Source organism: Emys orbicularis, chromosome 4 (genome assembly GCF_028017835.1).
Source record: "Emys orbicularis isolate rEmyOrb1 chromosome 4, rEmyOrb1.hap1, whole genome shotgun sequence".
Lineage (NCBI taxonomy): Eukaryota > Metazoa > Chordata > Testudines > Emydidae > Emys > Emys orbicularis.
In genome coordinates this window covers 107,133,714-107,153,686 of record NC_088686.1, presented here as the reverse complement: position 1 = coordinate 107,153,686, position 19,973 = coordinate 107,133,714, and the positions used below count along the sequence as shown (strand labels likewise).

General features: G+C 45.4%; 1 protein-coding gene across 1 annotated transcript in view; it reads left to right on the top strand.

Annotated features, from left to right (window-relative positions):
• The window catches only part of LOC135877391 (NACHT, LRR and PYD domains-containing protein 3-like), a 184,214-nt gene that overhangs the window by 77,828 nt on the left and 86,413 nt on the right, over nucleotides 1–19,973 (top strand). Inside the window, exons 8-9 of the mRNA XM_065402819.1 lie at nucleotides 2,280–2,495; nucleotides 16,058–16,228. Of these exons, the coding sequence (XP_065258891.1) occupies nucleotides 2,280–2,495; nucleotides 16,058–16,228 (387 nt within the window). The remainder of the gene's footprint in view (nucleotides 1–2,279; nucleotides 2,496–16,057; nucleotides 16,229–19,973) is intronic.

The window sequence follows — 19,973 nt, the reverse complement described above, 5'->3', positions numbered from 1 at the left end:
CATGTTAAACAATGCAGATCAGTTAGACAGTGAATATCGCAGAGTTCTGTGAGACCGCCTGGCTCTGCATGATCACTGAACAGCACAGGAAGTAGCTTGTAAGAGAAGCTGCATCAAGCAATGGATTCGTAAGTACTGGCCACAGTGCTGCATTCTCAAGAGTTTGGCGGGTTACAATTCCCTCCTCAATAGCTAGGGTGGCCAAATTCTGAGAAGAAGGGGGTCTTGTTATCACTGAGGGCCACAGAGCTAAAGAGGTAATAACAAAAACATTTTTAAATAGGGGGTAGGAGTCTCCTTGTCTTCATATCTTCATAAAAATTGCAGACAGAAAAACTGTTCTCAAATTAGTCCACTCTACAAATGATGACCTTTTTTTTTTCTTTTTTTTTTTTTTTTTGCATTTCATGGTACAAATTCATATTGTTGTATGATTACAGACTTTTGCTTTAACGAAAGGAAAAAAGAGTATGGGAAAATGCATACAATATATCACCTGAGTCTAAGGCTTGGTCTACACTTACCCCCCAATTCGAACTAAGGTACGCAACTTCAGCTACGTGAATAACGTAGCTGAAGTTCGAAGTACCTTAGTTCGAACTTACCTCGGTCCACACGCGGTAGGCAGGCTCCCCTGTCGACGCCGCGGTACTCCTCTCGTCTAACTGGAGTACCGCAGTCGACGGCGATCACTTCCTGGTTCGACTTATCGCGTCCAGACAAGACGCGATAAGTCGAACCCAGAACTTCGATTCCCAGCCGCCGAACTAGCGGCTGGGTGTAGACATACCCTTAGTATTTCCCAATCTTTCAAAAACAGTGCTATTTTCAGTACATAGTTGCATTATCAATCATATTTAGAAGATCTCTGCCACTTTTGGTGAAAATTAAACATTGGGGTTTTTTTAGTTGTCTCCATTTTTGTAAGCCATCCTAGTACATAACGAAAATAATGAAAGTTCTTGTAATTTTGATAGAACACAATTTTGCCCTTGAAATGTATTGCAAATTTCTAAAATACTGGAAATGGCACGAGACATTTCAAAAACATCTGAGTCAGTTCGACCCCCCCCCTCCATTGTCCCCACATTCACACAAACTCTGGAGTTCCCTCACTTCTAGGGAACCCATTTTGAATTTTTCTATTCCCTTCCAACAGATCTTCAAATGTTTGCTTGGGTCTGGTCTAGTCAGAAGTTAGATCTTTTCAAATTTTTCCAGCACACTTTAGCAAATCACAATAGGTTTCACAGTGAGAAGCCTCAAAATTTGCTCAGGCCCTAATGTTCAATACCCGATTAGTTAAAAAATATGGGGGCCCTTTTGAAACTGAGAAACACAAGGGACTAAGCACAGCTCTATGCAAGAGAAAGGATGGTCGTGTAATTAAATTGCTGGAACAAAACTCAGGCTCTCTGTGTGACCTTGGGCAAGTCATTCAATCTCTTATGGGTCTCAATTGTCCATTTGAAAAATGACAATATTAATATTTCCTTTCCCTACCTTTTACCTGTCTGGTCTATTTAGATTGTAGGATCATCAGGGCAGAGACTTTCTGTGTGTAGTGTTGCTCCTTCTTCTAGCACCAGTGTCCTGTTCTGATACCAGCGTTACCCTCTGCCAGGTGGTGGCAGGTGTCCAGCACATTGCAGATCAGAGGAGAAATTGGTGACAGGGAGTCTGGGTAAACTCTAAGTGAAACTTGTCATATTTACATTTATTCACCTGTTTTGGACTGAGATGGTCACACAGCAGAGGCTCCTCTTCCAGAGATCTGAGCCCAGCACCAAATTCCCAAAGAGAATCTCTGCCTCCAGAATGGACTCTAATCAGCACCCAAGGCAAAGAATAAACTCTACTACTGTTGACACAGTTACCACCTTCCAACCCAAAACACCACTCCTCATTTGCGGGGTGTCTCTCCTTTTTTATCCCAGTTGCATCCTTTTTTCCCTTCATGTGTCTTCTCCCCACTCTGGGTCCTTTTTCTCCTCAACTTCTCATTTGTCTTCCCTCATTTCTTACCTCTAAATCCGCATGTGGATTGGTCAGGGAGAGGGGCTGGTGGGCGGGGCCTAGGGTGACCAGATGTCCCGATTTTATAGGGACAGTCCCGATTTTTGGGTCTTTTTCTTATATAGGCTCCTATTACCCCCCACCCCCGTCCCGATTTTTCACATTTGCTGTCTGGTCACCCTAGCGGGGCCGCCTGTCAGATCAGATGTGACGAGCCCCCTTCACACTGTAATTCCTCTTCTCTGTGTTTCTCTCTCCTGCAGATTGTGGAGTTGTCATCTCACAGATGCTAGCTACGGGGATCTCGCCACTGTTCTCAGCACCAGCCAGAGCCTGACAGAGCTGAACTTGAGTCATAATAAACTGGTTTCAGTCTCTAAGGTGCCACAAGTTCTTTTTGATAACAAACTGGGCGATGCCAGAGTGCAGCTGCTATGTGAGGGACTGAAACACCCAAACTGCAAACTACAGAAATTGGAGTAAGTAACATTTGGCCTCCTCTGTGTATTTACAGGTGTCCCCTGTGTAAAGTGCTTGACACAGTGAGAGATGGTGGAGGGGAGAAGAAGATATTTTTTTCTCTCTGCTCCACTCTGATATTTCTCGGGTATGGAGAGTCACCTCATTACCCCCTTCCGCCCCCCCCCCACCTACAGCAAGAGGGAGTCTTACTAGTAGTAGCTGGGTGTCAGCTCCCTGGCATCAGCAGCCCTTCACTCACTCAAGCACTCTCCTCTGGGCTTATGCCATCCCAATCACTGAATCCTGATTCATTCTCCTGTGATATCCAGCCCCTGAGTGTGGCTACTCACAGAAATACCAGAATTTCTGCACCCAAAGATGTAGTGCACCCCAGTTATCAGAGTTACCTTAACCACTGCTCATGTAAGCCACACAGCACTTGTGAACACTTATCATAAAAACAACAAGAGGTTTATTTAAGAAAGAATAAAAGATTTATCCAGGAAAGAGAGAAGGTGATGGAAACAACTGGTTGAAACACAAAACAAAATCCTAAAGCGTGAACCTGGGTTCCTTTCGTTTGTAATGAACTAGGCTTTCCCCACAAAGTTCAGTCAGTTGCAGAACTAGCTGGGGATGCCCTGCCTGCTGTGATGTTCCTTTTCACATCCAAGTGGTTTTTATCATTTGCCATGGTCTTTGATGTTTTTCTATTGAATGTTCTGGGATCTGACAAGGGTTGACAACAGAGCGTTCTGTAGATACATTACATGTTATACTTGATGCATAAATATCCTATAAGATGTCTTTGGTGTATTGAGTTTCCCAGGCCTGTGGTGAGAGCTTTTTGCAAAGAACAGGGAACCCTTTGCCATGGGCGCTCTGTGTCACATCCACCCAATTTCCTTTTTTCTTATCTTTCCTCTTATTACACCATCTCCATCTCATGCTGACCCTGGTGTTGTTCCTGGCAAGGGCTTTAGCAAAGCGGTGATCTTGCATTTTGCTCTATGGCCAGGCTAGGGCTCAGTCTGATCCCCTCTCAGAAGGCCTTCTACAGCTGAGTTCTAGCTGTTGAGAACACTCTGCTCCAATGCCCAAGAGTCTGAACCTGAGCCTCTCCAGTGAGATTGTCCCTGTGGAGCACAGTTGAGACTCTCTGCTACAGGTTGTTGACCTTGGCAGCAACAGCACAACTTCATACCATACCTGTAACACTGCACAGCCACACACAAACGTGCGTACAGCAGTGCACAAGGGATCCCATCACCTCTGGTGTTTAACCTGCTCAGAGGAAATACAATCATATATTTTCCACCACTGCAGCCCTATGCGCTGTTTTAGCACAAGCACTGGCAAAGCAGCTGCAGTTGTGCAATGAGTCTTGTCCTACTGAAGTTCCAGACTGCCCCTGCCCATCCTTCCATGGGCATTTTGATAACGCCAGGCCCAGAATCTGTAGGGAGTGGGGGGAGTGGAATTAGGAGCTGCTGACCCTCTGTCATGGCATCTGCAAGTGCAAGGTATTGCTTTTCACAACACATGTGCAGATCCTTGTGTAGGACCCAACCATTTAAAGCAGGCAATGCAGCAAAGCAAAAAGAGTGACTAAGTGCACACAAACACTCTAAGCCATAGACATTATACACCTGCTCCAGGAAGCATCACGAGGAAATGCTGGGTAGGTGCAACAACCCGCAGGCCCTGCAGCATTTGCAGAGTGCACTTGCACTGAATGTAGTGCATTGTATACAGCCAAGATAGAATGGCTAGTGTGGATGCACTGCATCATGGCAGCTTCCAATTCAGTCACACTGATGCAGGTTGCAATGTGGAGTTCTTTAGTGTACACTTTAGATCATAACCTATTTAGGGCCTTGACAATTAGTATGATGACTTTGAATTCAGTCTGGAAGGGAAGGGGAAACCAATTGAGTTTGTGGAGCATCAGAGAGAGGGGCTCCCATAAGTCATTGTTGCTTAAAATGGAGCTGCTGCCATCTGAATGTGTTACTTATCTCCCCCCCCCCCCCCGCAGGGAGAGTGATTTGTGTCAGTCTAACAATATTTACAGAGGTCTAGCCATTGCTTGGCAACACTTGTGGTTTAATATTAAAGGTATTTAAGAGACCAAATAACCAAGCTTAGCTTAGTTTATTAATAAGGGACAAAGCAATACAATATGAAAAGGAGGCGTACATACACTCCTTCTCGGAAGCAATTAATGTCACAGCACGTTCACCTCACACAGATGTTGTGCTTCAAAAATATGCACCCAAGATAGCACAGCATGGTTATTGACAAGTTAGAAAGCACTGAATGTGTCAGCCAGGACTAGAATTCACCAGACAGGTTTTAAATTTTTCTTCTTGTATCATGGTGTATCTTTCTCTTTCTTTTGAATACTACATTACAAGAGCTACGAAAGCACTACCCAACCTGTACTCAAATGTACAATGGATGTATGATGCCTTCAATCGATTTTATATTTGCTAATGTCAAAAGCTACGTTTTGCTTTGTAGAGTACATAGATTTGAAGTGAAGCTGGAAGTGCTACCTGCTGTTATGAGATCCTGACACTTCCATCAGTAGACCCTGTTTTCTGTTGCTTATAACTTTGCTAACCTTAACCATACTGGCTTAAATTTTCCATGCTGGGTGTCTGCTTCAAGCTGGATATTTTTGAGAAATTTCAGCCTTATGGTTCATCCATTTTCATCCATAGGCTAGGGAAACACACTGTTTCCCCCATGTAATTCTGGTGAACTTTTCAGTGAGACGCACTATCCCCCCCAGCCCCCCGGCCCCAGCTTTTGAGCAGGAACTTGAAATTTGGCAGGGGGAAGCATTTGTGCCAGGGATATGCCTATTTCTGCCCCAATTTTCAAAGTTAAAAGCGTTTGAAAAATCTCATTGTCAATGCTCAGTGGAGACTTATTTCAGCTTTGCAGCTAGAATCTCCAAAGCTCCCTTCTTCATCGAGCATGCTCCACCCTGGGGCTCCAGAGGACTGAGCCAGCCCTGACAGGGTCTGTTGGGGAAATCAGGATTGGATTAGGAAATCATGACTGCTATCTTGAGGGGTGGGGTATGTGGTGGGAGAGATTCCCACCCCAGTCTGAAAGGGGTTAATGATCTCCACTGGGCACACTAAGCCCCAAACTGGTACACCTGTGACAACTATTGCACCTGGAGAGGGGTGGCTCCTTAAAAGGAAGGATCAAAGCCCAGGGCAGGCTGAACTTAAGAGGGAAGTAGAACTAGCGCGCCCCTGCTCCACGAGCAGGGGCTGCTCACCAGGGAAGCTGCAGAAGAGATTCTGCTGCCTGAACCCTCCGGAGAGGCAGAAGAACCATCTTCACTTTGCTTTGCTTTTAATTAGAGTCCAGGTGCTCAGCTTGGTCCTCTGACACTGAGGGTGTTAGGAACCCAGCCCCCTTCTCAAAGACTATATACCTGTTAACTTGTGAAGAACAGCGGGGTGAGCCCAGACTGTTTTGTGGGTTGCACTCCAAACCAGCGCTATAGTGACACCTCCAGCCAGAAAGAGACCTTAGGGATGAGAGAGGGGCCCACCCTCTCCCCAAGGGGTGATCTATAGGTACGACCTGTCACAGAGTTTGAATCGGAATCACCAGTTTGCTCAGAAACTTCACACATTCTGCCGAGACAAGGACTTAGCCAAATAGTTCAATCTACTTCTCCTCTCCAGACTGGATCACTGTAATTCACTGCTCCTAACACAAAGTCTAACACTGCATATGTTCCAGCCAATAGAAGAGAACTCTCCACATCTTCTGTGATTTATTCCACTATGACCACATCAGATCAGTGCTCCAATTCCTCCATTGGCTGCCAGTCAGCTTCTGCTGCCAGTTTAATGGCATGGTCTTAAACCTCCATGAAACTCCAGAACCAAGCCCAAGACCAGAGATGACTCCCAGCCAGTTGGAACAGACAGAGAAGCAGCCTCAGCAGGGCTGTTGGACGCTGATGTCATCAGACTGCCTGCTACAAGTTGTCACTCTCGACATTCTCGTCCTTGTGCTGTTTGTTGCAACCCTGTCCTTTCCCATGACAGTCAGTGTACCTTAGCCTCTTTCCATGTTCCCCTCTTTCCTTCCTTCCCCCCTGCCTTCTTCGTCCCCCTCCCTTCCTATTTCCTTCCATTTAGCTAATCCCCACCTAGCAACTCCCACCCAAAGAATTAAGGAAAACCCAAATGCAAAGACTCACCCACCTTCCCCCCACAGCAAAATAATATTCAAAAGGTCACTTGTGCACTATTTATTCTGCTTGTGTGTTCTATGCCTGTCCACTCCCTTTAGTCTGTCCCACTTTACCAGTTAATGGGCTCCCTGCATCTTACTGTTCACCACCAGATACAGCATTAATTTGGTCAGCAGAACCTCCATGTGCTTATTCCTTAATCATGGTTTGTGGCCAGACACTTTGATGGCTCAAATGGTGCTCATCAGCCAATGTTGTGTGTGGGGGAGAGCTGTCTTGTTTGGGTTCCAGTGTTTCAACCAAAAGTGTCTCCAGTGAGCTTCTCTTCTCAACAAGTGAACTATCGCCAATTTATTCTTTTCTTTGCAGATACTGGACCTCAGATGCTAGCTGAATAAATTCCACATTTTATTTAGGGTAGTTGTATTTTTTTATTACAGTAAAGAGACAGCGTTGCTATAGTTAAGGTTCAGACCAGCCTCCTTTTTCAAGTTAGCTAGATACCTGAGAGGTCTAAAATCTACATGGTTAATCAGTGTGCCTTGAATTTGGCATGTCTCATGTGTGCAAGGGCTTCTGTTAGTGACCCAACATTCGGGTAATTTGACCAAGGGGTTCCTGCAATACAGCCGCCTCCCCCTCAGCTCTTCTTAAAGTTGACAAATTCCTTGTCATGCTGTCAAAGGTTTGTTGAGTGTTCTCAAAGGAGGGATTGTTGGTGTCACTAGGCATAGCTACCAGGTAACTCAGGGGAGTGGAAGGCCATAAGTGCTGATGAAACTCCCCTGCTCTGGGTCTAAGTGAACCACAGAACTCCATCTTGTGAACTTTAACCTACCTCCATGCTAACAGCTTAAAAAGCAGAAATGTAATGGTCAACTTTTCTAGCAGACAGCTGCTGTTTCGCTCACACTAGCAAATGTAGTAGAGATAAGACGGCGAAAAAGGGGGAGGAAGAAGCCTGCTACGTCTTAGCTTGCAAGGCCGAAGATAAGCAGGCGAACGGGAACCTTTCTAACTGTAACTGCTCGAGGAGGGAGGGGTAAAGAGGGAGTAACAGAACAAAGGTTTACACACACACAGCTTGAAATATAAAAGGGAAGACTTGCTTGTATGTGCTGTGCTTGATTTGAGACGTGCCTGTCTCCCTGCACCACTTTGAGATCTCAAATAAACTTTGCTTCTCCACCCTGGTGTGTCTATTGGTGCGGCGCACACCGGGCAACGAACCCTGTTGCCCCCTCTGGGCCCTCTGGGCCGGCAACAGTTTCCGGCAACCTATTTATGCTCATATAAAGTCATCACAACAGGGTCTCAAATGCTCAAGGGTTCCCCAACAGAGGGCCTGGCACCCACAAGCCCTTTGGGATAAATCAAATTAAAACGTTATTTCAGAGAGAGTTTTCGTCTCCCATTAGGCACTTCAGAAATCTTGTGCACCTATTTATGTGCCTAATGTATTAAACTGAGCATGTGCAGAGACAGAAACTACTATCCGGAAAACTACCCATCACAGGACCTGAGTGACTCCAGGGATGTGTTATGGAAATTGCATCTGAGTAACACCCCAGGCACTGTGAGTCCAAATCCATTCCAGGACAGAAATCTGAAGTAAAAGAAGCAGGTGTATTGCTCCAATCTGCCTCTATTATGGGGCGGGGTGGAGGTTCATTTGGGGGAAAATAGAATCTGAGTATAGCAGACTATGCAGAAGCTGCTGAAATTATTGTTTGAAAAAAACACACAAGCCAATGCTCGCTGGGAGGGGAGGTCGATTGGGGTGAAAGAGTAGGTGGGAAGAGGGGTTGAGACTCAGGTAATGGGGGTCTACAGTCACAGGGGGAGAATTGTTTGCATGTGCCACAATCTGAGTTCCCCCCAGTCCATCTAAGGAAGCGTGACCTCCCCCTTCCCTGCTCCTCTCATGTGAGCCAGGTTCGGGGGGAACTTGCTTTTCAAGGGGGGTCTGAACCCCTCTCCCTATTCCTTGTGTGACTGGGGGTCCCTTGTCCCCCTGGTAGTGTCTGAACTCTTCTCCATGCTCCTGTGTGAGTGCGAGGCACTGGGGTGGGGCCCTGATCATCTATATGGGGGTGTGACACCGATCAGTGCCTCCTCATGTGAACCAGGTTCTGGAGGGGGATTGCCTTTCTGGGGTGTATGAGCCCCTCTCTCTAACCCTTCCATGTAATCTGGAAGTCACTGTCCCTTTGTGGGTGTTTAAGCCCCGCTTCCTGTCCTCCGCCTCCCCGTGTGTGCTTGGCTCTGGGAGCCCCTGTCCATTTATGGGAGTCTGACCCTTATCCTCCCCCCCCCCTCAAGTCAGCCAGGTGCCAGGGGGCTTGCCTGTTGGGGGTGTCTGAGCCCGTTTCCCTATCCTGCATGTGATCCAGGATCTCAGGAAGCTCTGCCCTCTAGCTTAGAACAGGCATGCTCAGAGCATGCACCAAGAACACACGCCTGAGACAGGTATGTTTGACACACATCAGAAACTCTTCAGCACTGAGGGGGAAGGGAACATCCACAGAAATTAATGGAACAGTTCACATGTTTCAGAGCTATTTTTTTCAGTCTGTCTTCATCTCCATGGGGTATTCTCTTTCAGCTGAGAATATCTCATTGAGACCACTGGGCCACTTACCACCCCTCTGACTCTTCAACTTCGAGGTTTGAAACCTGCCCAGGGTAGAAATCTGAGAATGAACTGTTAATATCGGGGGGGAATTAAATTAAGGTAAACATCCACACAACCTTAACTCTGCCCTCTCTGAGTGATGTGTCAGAATGCCCATAACACGCACACACTTGCACTCTGTCTTTTCATTGTGATGGACAGGTGCTACCTTCCCTTGTCCTACACTCAAACACTGAGCCTACTCCCCTGAGAGAATACCGCATCTGTAAAATGTACCAGCCACTTCATACCCTTTATAATCCCTTGAGACTTGCACACAGGTTACCACCTAAACCTATGCTCTCCCCTACCCATCATTAAATCCACAGACTGCTCTTATATCCCACGTCACTACTGACAATAGCCATAGCACCCAGTACCCTGCTACTGACACAACCTGCACAATTCTATACTGGAATGATGCTGGCTGGAACCTCATGGCTCACATGCTCCTCTTTCTTTTGAGATTACATACAGCGGGGAGACTCAGACCCAGATCCCCTCACATCACAGTCACAGCTCTATGATGAGACTCCTCAAGCTAGTCCCTAGATCTCCTGGTGTCACAATCACAGCTCTTCCGAGCTGCTTCCACTTATTCCTCCACCATTCAGTACAGTTATACCTAACACAGTGAATGCATCTGGAGGGCGTGCACTTATTCCCAATGGCTATTGCCCCTCCCGGGGGCAGTGTGGGTGTTTACCTTTGCTTGGAATTTCCTGGTTTTCTGCAGTGTGAGAAGGGCATAAGCTGTCACCAACAACTCTGAATTAAACAAGATTTTTGTTATTTAATGATTAGTGTATTATGGTATTGCTTAAGTGCCCCAGCTGCAATCAGGGCCTCAGTGTGTTCAGCGCTGTACACGTTATAATGGCAGGTGTCACCAGGCAGTTCTGTTATAGTCTTCCCAGTTCTTTTTTAGCAGTAAGCAAGGTTTAGTCTTGGGGCAACATGTGGTGTGTTAGTTTTATTGGGTTTTGCAAGATTTGGTGCAGATGCAGTTTTGGGGAGGAGGGAGCTGTGCAAGCAGCCAGAGAGTTTGCTGTCTGCATTGCGCTCTGAATACAGTCTAGCCTGGAGGCAGGTTTCTGCTTGGGAGTTTGGTGTTGGGCTGAGATCCCTGAAAGAGGATCCCTTTATGCTGTGTGACCATCTCATTCCAGGACAGACAATGGGAAGGGGAAGGAAATATTACAATTCCCATTTTTCAGATGAAAAATGGAGACCCAGAAAAATGGAACGACGGGCCTGAGGTCGCACAGGTAGCATATCATAAAGCCAGTAACTTGAACACAGACCTCCTGAGTTCTGATCCAGAGTTTTAACTGTGTTCATTCTTGTGATTCTTGGTTCCAGGAATGTGCTTTTTTAAAATGGATATTGTCTCTCTTTCATATAATTAAGGTTTTAAGGCAGAGCTACTTAATAATCAGATTTCAAGTGGCTAGCCGTGTTAGTCTGTATCAGCAAAAACAACGTGGAGTCCTTGTGGCACCTTAGAGACTAACAAATTTATTTGCGCATAAGCTTTCGTGGGCTCAAACCCACTTCATCAGATGCATGGAGTGGAACATACAGTAGGGAGGTATAAATATACAGCATATGAAAAGATGGGAGTTGCCTTACCAAGTGGGGGTCAATGCTAACTAGCCAATTCAATTAAGGTGGAAGTAGGCTATTTTCAACAGTTGACAAGAAGGGGTGGAAAACACTTTTGTAGTGCCAATGAAAACAAGGATTCCTCATTGTTTTTAATAATCAGAGTGTCTCTTGGGCTTTGCTTTGGACTACAGCCGCCAGAAGCCCTCATTGAGGGAAGAAACCAAGACCACAGAGCTGGGCCTGGCTGGCAGCTCCTCTGAAGGGACAGTGCCCCCTGTGACAGCATGTTAACGTGTCTCAGCAAATTCAGCCTTAACTTGTCACAATTGAGTGTTCTACTCAGAATGCTGCTAGAGGGCATTAGAGGATGGCCCTGGGATGACAAAAAAGAGAAAAGCTTTAGCGAATTTTATGGGTGGGGATTCTCTTCATGGACATTTGCTTCAAAAGGACTTAGTGAAACACGACACAACTCTGCCCATTGAGAGACAAATGCTGGTGGTTGTGTCTGGTGGTGTGTTCTAGCTCTTCTGATTTCTGACCATAACAGATTCATGAAATTTAAGAGCTGTAAGCCATATTAAAGAATCCACTGCGCAAAGAACCACCTAGTGTTGCAAATTTTACCATTTTATTGTGAGGTTTACAATTCTTGGTGGGGGTTTTATTCAGCCTCAGCTCCTGGAGTAATGTGAATATTTGAGAATTTTACCTTAATTTTTTTATTTAATCATATTTTTTGGGCCCTCGTGATTGTGGACAGAGGATTAAAAATGTGACCCATGTGTAACCTACACACTCAGGAACTAGAAGGCTAAGAAAAAAACATACAAAAGCATTAATTTTAATCATGATTTTAAGGGCCTGACTCATGACTTTTGAAAATCTGGAATTGGCAATACTGCCTCTATGTGAGAAAATGATTATGTTTTTGGAAAAGTACTTATTAATGTGAAACAAAGGCCTAGAATGGAGCTTCTTAAAGCAGCTGTGCTTTCAAGGGCATCTATAAATAATGAAATCTAAGTGCTTTTACTGTCCTTCATCAGCCTACAAGTTTAAGGATCAGAGTCATAAGTGGAGACATAGATTTCCTGTAGTGTTTCTAGCATTCCTATTTTGTGGAAGGGCAGAATTCTAAGAAGGAGGGGGTCATGTTATCCCTGATGGCCATAGAGCTGAAGAGGTAATAACAAAAACATTTTATATGTGGGGGTAGGAGTCTTCTTGTCTTCATAAAAATTGGAGACAGAAAAACTGTTCTCAAATCAGTCCAATCTACAAATGATGACCATTTATTTATTTATTTATTGCATTTCATGGTTTAATCTCATATTGTTGTATGATCACAGACTTTTGCTTTAATGAAAGGGAAAAAAAGTATGTGAAAATGCATACAATATATGACCTGAGTCTAAGTATTTCCCAAACTTTCAAAAACAGTTTTCAGTACATAGTTGCATTATCAATCATATTTAGAAGATTTTTGCCACTTTTGGTGAAAATTAAACACTGTTTTTTTTAGTTGTGGCCATTTTTGTAAGCCATCCTAGTACATAATGAAAACAATGAAAGTTCTTGTAATTTTGATAGAACACAATGTTGCCCTTGAAATGTATGGCGAATTTCTAAAATACTGGAAATGGCACGTGACATTTCAAAAACATCTGAGTCAGTCCGACCTCCCCCCCCTCCATTGTCCCCACACTCACACACACTAGAGTTACCTCACTTCTAGGGAACCCATTTTGAATTTTTCTATTCCCTTCCAACAGCTGTTCAAATTTGTTTAGGTCTGGTCTAGGCAGTAGTTAGATCTTTTTGAACCTTCCAACACACTTTAGCAAATCACAATAGGTATCAATAGGAAGCCTCATCATTTGCTCAGGCCCTAATGTTCAATACCTGATTGGTAAGTAGCTCTTCCTTAAGAGCCTCAACCATGAGAAAAAAAAGGGGGGGGGGAAGATGTCATGTTGATTAAAAAATATGGGGGCACTTCTGAACCTGAGAAACACAAGGGACTAAGCACAGCTCTGTGCAAGAGAAAGGCTGGCCGTGTAATTAAATTGCTGGATTGAACTCAGGACACTCGACCTTGGACAAGTCATTCAATCTCTTATGGGTCTCAATTCTCCATCTGAAAAATGACAATAATAATATTTCCTTTCCTTACCTTTTACCTGTCTGGTCTATTTAGATTGTAGGATCCTCAGGGCAGGACTGTTTGTGTGTGTAGTGTTGCTCCTTCTTCTAGCACCGGTGTCTTGTTCTGACACCAGCGTTACCCTCAGCCAAGTGGTGGTAGGTGTCCAGCACATTGCAGATCAGAGGAGAAATCGGTGACAGGGAGTCTGGGTAAACTCTCAGTGAAACTTGTCATATTTACATTTATTCACCTGTTTTGGACTGAGATGGTCACACAGCAGAAGCTCCTCTTCCAGAGATCTGAGCCCAGCATCAAATTCCCAAAGAGAATCTCTGCCTCCAGAATGGACTCTAATCAGCACCCAGGGCAACGAATAAACTCCCATACCGTTGACTCAGCTACCACCTTCCAAAAGCTTACCCACAACACCACTCCTCATTTGCAGGGTGTCTCTCCTTTTTTATCCCAGTTGCGTCCTTTTTTTCCTTCATGTGTCCCCTCCCGACTTTGGGGTCTTTTGCTCCTCAATTTCTTATTTGTCTTTCCTCCTTCCTTACCTTTAAATCTTGTTGATGTTAGGGGGGTTATTCCTTCACCCTCTCACTTCCCTGGTCTTTCTCGCATGAACAGAGAGCAACAATACCCGAAGTCCAAAGGCGCAAACAATTTGATGTTTATTGGGGTGAACTTCCAGCAAGCATGATTCCAGTTTCCTTCCTCAGTGTCCCCCTTCCCAGCTCTGACACCACAGAGCCTTACCTATGTCCCTGTTCCTGTTCCCATTCCCTGTTCCCATTCCCCCCCTTAACAAAATATGATCCCAATTCTCCCAGCCCCTGTTCCCATTTCCCCCCACTTACTTCCTGATTGACTGCAGACTATATAGTAAAACTTGAGTTCTGCTTAGCTATACCTTAACCAATCATTTTACTGAAATTTAACTAACCAATCCTAACATACTGTAACATGGTTATTTAACCAATTATATTCCACCACCTTAATTGGTTTACACCCAACAAAATTAATTATACAGCAGACAGAAACAATCACAGAACCAGACAGAGACCATGCAAATAAACATACAAAAGAATACAGAAGTGAGGATTTTACAACTACATCTATACAGACATAAGGGTTTTTTAGCTGTGTCTATTAATAAGATTCCTAACAGCCCAATAGCACCTTATTTCCATGTAACTAGTTTGGAATGTGAGAATGTAACCATACATTTCCCAGTTTATGGCTGCCTCTGCTGCTTAGCCAAAGGCCTTACTTAGCCTAAAAACAGAGCCTCAAACTGTCACAGTACAACAAGGCCCTTACACAGACAAACAGTAATTTTAATTCTTTCTTTTATATCTCTATAACTAGCTAAGTGATAAGAATACACCTAAATTCTTAAAGTATAGGCCTTTACAGACTGGCCTAAATATCTATATCCTAACAGTTGAGCTCTTCTCTGTTGCTTAATCAAGATCACCCTCTCCCCACCTCCCCCTGCTAGCGCTTTTCTCCGTAGTTTCCCACATACACCCATGAGTTTTTTTTTCTTTTGTTGTTCAGCACAAACTTAGAGTCTCTCATCGCATTGGGGTGCCTCTCTTCCTGCCTCCAAAATATCTCTGGGGCTCTACCAATCCTGACTGAACCTGGGGGCCTCCCAGGGAGTGAGGGATTCCCTCCCTCATACAAATTCAGGGCTCTTTTTCGCTCTCAAACATTGGGACTCCCCTCACCATTCCGCAGAGCGACAATATTTTCAAGGCAACTGTAGTAGTGATGGAGGAGGTTGTGCAGGTGACAGTTCTGGTGGGAGGGGTGTCTCTACATTTGTTCAAGATTTGGCAGCTGTCAGGGGTGCAGAGGGTTCCCCATGAGCCCTGGAGGGAGGGCAGAGTGGCAGTATGTGACAGCCATGCTGGGGGCTGGTCATTGAGATGCACATGGTCATAGACAGACTGCTGCCATAGTTTCACACTCCACTGGCTGGCAGCTCCCCCAGGAGCCCAGTCTTTGCGGGGAGGAACACAGAATCCAGTATAAAATTTCTGTTGCAATAACTCCACCAGAGTTTCTGGAACAGGCCCTGCCAACAGGGTCACATGGTTGCCCTCCTCTCAGGGGCTCTTTTCCCCCAAACTTTGGAGATCCCCCTGGTTGTGGGGCTGTTTTCCTCTTTGTCTTCTAATCCCCTCACCCTTTGGTTCCTGCTCTCAGTGGAAGGTGAGTGTAGTTCTGCCTATGCTGGGCCTCACAGCTGCCTCCCCTCCCCAAGCCTGAGTTTCAGAGCTGGGGGCAGAGACAGGAGACATCTGTGTCCTGCAGGGCAGCAGCAGAGCTAGTGCCGGGGGCGCGGAGGGGCAGGATCTCCCAGGTCCTGCTCTGAGCCTGGCCCAGCTGCCTGGGGAGGGGGATACCCCTACAGCTTCCCTGTAGTGATGGGCCTGCTCTGATTGGGTCGCACCATTCCGGGGCTTATCAGTGGCAAGTCCAATCCTATTGGCTGAAAGCTGGGTATGTGGGACTTAGGGTGGCCAGACACCTGCCCCTTAAATTCTGGTTGGTCAGTGGAAAGGCTGAGGGGCAGTGCTTAGTGAGGAAGTCTGACCTAGAACCCTAATATTTATTGGTCAATGGCAGAGGTTTAAGGATTGGGGTGTCTGGGCCCTTCACAGTGCTGATAGGTGAAGACTCAAGTTCAAGGGGGTGGGGCTTAGGCAGTAAGTCCCACCCCCCACTGGTTCCTAATTGGAATAGGATGGGAGTTGGGACAGGCAGTGGAGGAGGGCTTCTATTTTATTACTCAGGGTGGATTGGTCAGGGAGAGGGGCTGGTGGGCTGGGCTGACTGTCAGAACAGCTGTGATGAGCCCCGTTCACACTGTGATTCCCCTTCTGTGTGTTTCTCTCTCCTGCAGGTTGTGGGACTGTGGTCTCACAGACACTGGCTTCGGGGATCTCGCTGCTGTTCTCAGAACCAACCAGAGCCTGACAGTGCTCAACCTGGGTGGTAATAAGCTGGGCGATGCCGGAGTGCGGCGTCTGTGCGAGGGACTGAAACACCCAAACGGCAAACTGCAGAAATTGGAGTAAGTAACATTTAGCCTCCTCTGTGTATTCACAGGTGTCCTCTGTGTAAAGTGCTTGACACAGTGAGAGATGGTGGAGGGGAGGAGAAGATTTTTGTTCTCTCTGCTCCACTCTGATGTTTCTTGGGGATGGAGCGTCACCTCATTACCCCACCCCCTCCGCCTACAGAGTCTTACTAGTAGTATTTGGGTGTCAGCTCCCTGGCACCACCAGCCCTTCACTCACTCAAGGACTCTCCTCTGGGTTTATGACAGCCCCAGCTTTGCTTTGCAATCTGACAAGATGGGCATCCTAATCACTGAACCCCTGATTCATTCTCCTGTGATACCAAGCCCCTGACTCTGGATACTCAAAGATGTACCAGCATCTCTGCACCCAAAGATGTAGCGTACCCCAGTTTATCAGAGTTACCTTAACTACTGCTCCTGTAAACCACATAGCACTTGTGAACACTTATCATAAAACTAAAGTAGGTTTATTTAAGAAAGAATAAAGATTTATCCAGGAAAGAAAGAAGGTGATGGAGAAGGTGATGGAAACAACTGGTTATAAGCAAAACAAACTCCTAACGTGTGAACCTGGATCTACACTCATCAATAGTTACCTTTCCTATCGAATGAACCAGGTTTTCCCCACAAAACTCAGTCAGCTGAAGAACTAGCTGGTGATCCCCTGCCTGCTGTGATGTTCCTTTTCACCTCCAAGTGGCTTTGATCATTTGCATGGTATTTGATGCTTTTCCATTGAATGTTCTGGAATGCGGCAAGGGTAGACAACACAGCATTCTGTAGATACGTTACATGTTATACTTGATGAATAAATATCCTATAAGAAGTGTTTGGTGTATTGAGCTTGTCAGGCCTGAGGTGAGAGCTGTTTGCAAAGAACGGACCCTTTGCCAAGGCCGCTTTGTGTCACACCAACCCAATTTTCTTTTCTCTTATTCTTTATCTGTCCTCTTATTAAACCATCTCCATCTCATGCTGACCCTGGTGTTGTTCCTGGTCAGGGCTTTAGCAAAGAGGTGATGTTGCATTTTGCTCTGACTATAGCCAAGCCAGGGCTCATTCTGATCCCCTCTCAGAAGGCCTTCTACAGCTGAGTTCTAGCTGTTGAGAACACTTTGCTCCAATGCCCAAGAGTCTGAACCTGGGCCTCTCCAGTGAGATTGTCCCTGTGGAGCACAGTTGAGACTGTCTGCTACAGGCCATTGGCCTTGGCAGCAACAGTATGTACCATACCTGTAACACTGCACAGCCACACACAAACATGCGTACAGCAGTGCACAAGGGATCCCATCACCTCTAGTGTTTAACCTGCTCAGAGGAAATACAATCACATATTTTTACCAACACATCCCATCTGCACTTTTTTAGCACAAACACTGGCAAAGCAGCTGTAGTTGTGCAATGAGTCTCTGCGCATTGCAGTTCCACGCTACCCTTACTCAAATCTTCCACAAGCACTTTCATGACTCAGAATCACTGGGCTCAACACAGGGGACTTTAGAGGAAATGTAACGGCCTGTGATGTGCAGGAGGGAAGACTAGATGAGCTAATGGTCTCTTGTGGCCTTAAACTCAATGAAGCTCATTCTGTCACCTGCCAAGCCGCTCACTGGAGTTAGTTGTAAAAATTCATAATTTTGATTCAAAAATGTATGACGTATTAAGCAAAATATTCCAAAGGGAATTGTTTCCATTTTTCAGCAAGCTGTGCCACTTGTATTCCTGCTGCATGCCAGCCCCAGAGCAGCTGAGGGGAGACTCAGTGGTCTCTGCTCAGCGTGCCCTCAAACACCCACCCCTCAGATTGACAAAGACTCAGTGAATGAGAAATACAATGTTATAGCATTACAACTTCAAACGTGTCAGCTTAAAAAAATTGATTGGTGCATTGGTAATTCTTGTGCAAAAACATAAAATGCTACACCATGGCAGTGCTGACTAACCCCTGATTTATGTCATAAACACAGACACCCCAAAATGCATAATGACCACCTGTTGACAGCATCCACAGCAATTTCCACACTCCTGAGATGTGCTAAAGAGAACTCAGAGCTAGGTAATTTGTTAAAAAATTAACACCCGGATGAATCCTATCCTCTGCACTCCCCCACCCCAACTAAATCCTCTTTTCTATGGTTGTCCATCACCAACTGAATGCTCCCATCCTTCCAGCCCCAAAGGACTCCACTATAGCAGGTGGGGAAGAACTTTGGTGAGCATTCTCTGGGCTGTGTGGAGGACCTCCAAGGATATTCTTCCTTTGGACCCAGAGCACTCTCCTCTCTAGCTCCTATAGGAAAAAAGGATAGAGAGAAACTGAGTTTAGCTACTAAACAAAGAAAACAACTGACAAAATAACAAAATTTAAACAAAGAAGCAAACTCTGTCTAAAAAACTAACAAACATGAATGAAGAAATGAATTAAAAGGAAAAAAAATCCAGCTCCTCACAACCGGGAACACCAACACCCAAACCAGCTGGTGGTCTTCATGATCCACTCTGGGCCTCCAGGCCCAGAAACTGAAAGGTGGTTGGGGGAGTGGCAGTAGGAGCTGCTGACCCTCTGTCATGGCATCTGCAAGTGCAGGGTGTTGCTGCTCACAACACATGTGCAGATCTTTGTGTAGGACCCAACCATTTAAAGCAGGCAATATAGCAAACCAAAAAGAGTGACTAAGTGCACACAAACACTATAAGCTGTAGACATTATGCACCTGCTCCAGAAAGCTGCGCGAGGAAATGGAGGGTAGGTGCAACAACCCACAGGCCCTGCAACATGTAGAGTGCACTCGTAGTGAATGTAGTGCATTGTGTGCACTGAAGATAGAACGCCTGGTGAGGATGCACTGCATTATTGCAGCTTCTAGGTCAGTCACACTGATGCAAGTTACAATGTGGAGTTCTCTAGTGCACACGTTAGATCATAACCTATCCAGGGCCTTGACAATTAATACGAGGACTTTGAATTCTGGAAGGAAATGGGAAACCAGTTGAGTTTGTGGAGGATCAGAGAGAGGCACTCGCATCAGCCATTCTTGCTTGAAAAAGGAGCTGCTGCCATTTGAATTTGTACTTATCTGTCCCCCAGGCAGTGTGACTTTTGTCAGTCTAACAATATTCACTGAGGTCTAGCCAATCGCTTGGCAACACTTGCGGTTCAATATTAAAAGTATTTAAGAGACCAAATAACCAAGCTTAGCTTAATTTATTAATAATGGACAAAGCAGTACAATATGAAAAGGAGACGTATATACGCTCCTTCTGGGAAGCAATGAATGTCTCAGCACGTTCACCTTACAGAGAAGTTGTGCTTCAAAAATATGCACCCAAGCATAGCAGAGCATGGTTATTGACAAGTTAGAAAGCACTGAATATGCCCCCCGGGGCTAGAATTCACCAATCAGCTTTTTACCTTTTGTATCATGATGTATCTTTCTCTTTCTTTTGAATACTACATTACAAGAGCTACGAAGGCACTACCCAACCTGTACTCAAATGTACAATGGATGTATGATGCCTTCGATCGGTTTTATATTTGCTAATGTCAAAAGCTACGTTTTGCTTTGTAGAGTACATAGATTTGAAGTGAAGCTGAAAGTGCCACCTGTTGTTATTGTAGCCTGACCCTTCCAGTAGACACTGTTTTCTGTTGCTGATAAGTTTGCTAACCTTATCCATTTTGACTTAAATTTTCCATGTTGGGTGTCTGCTTCAAGCTGGATATTTCTGTGAAATT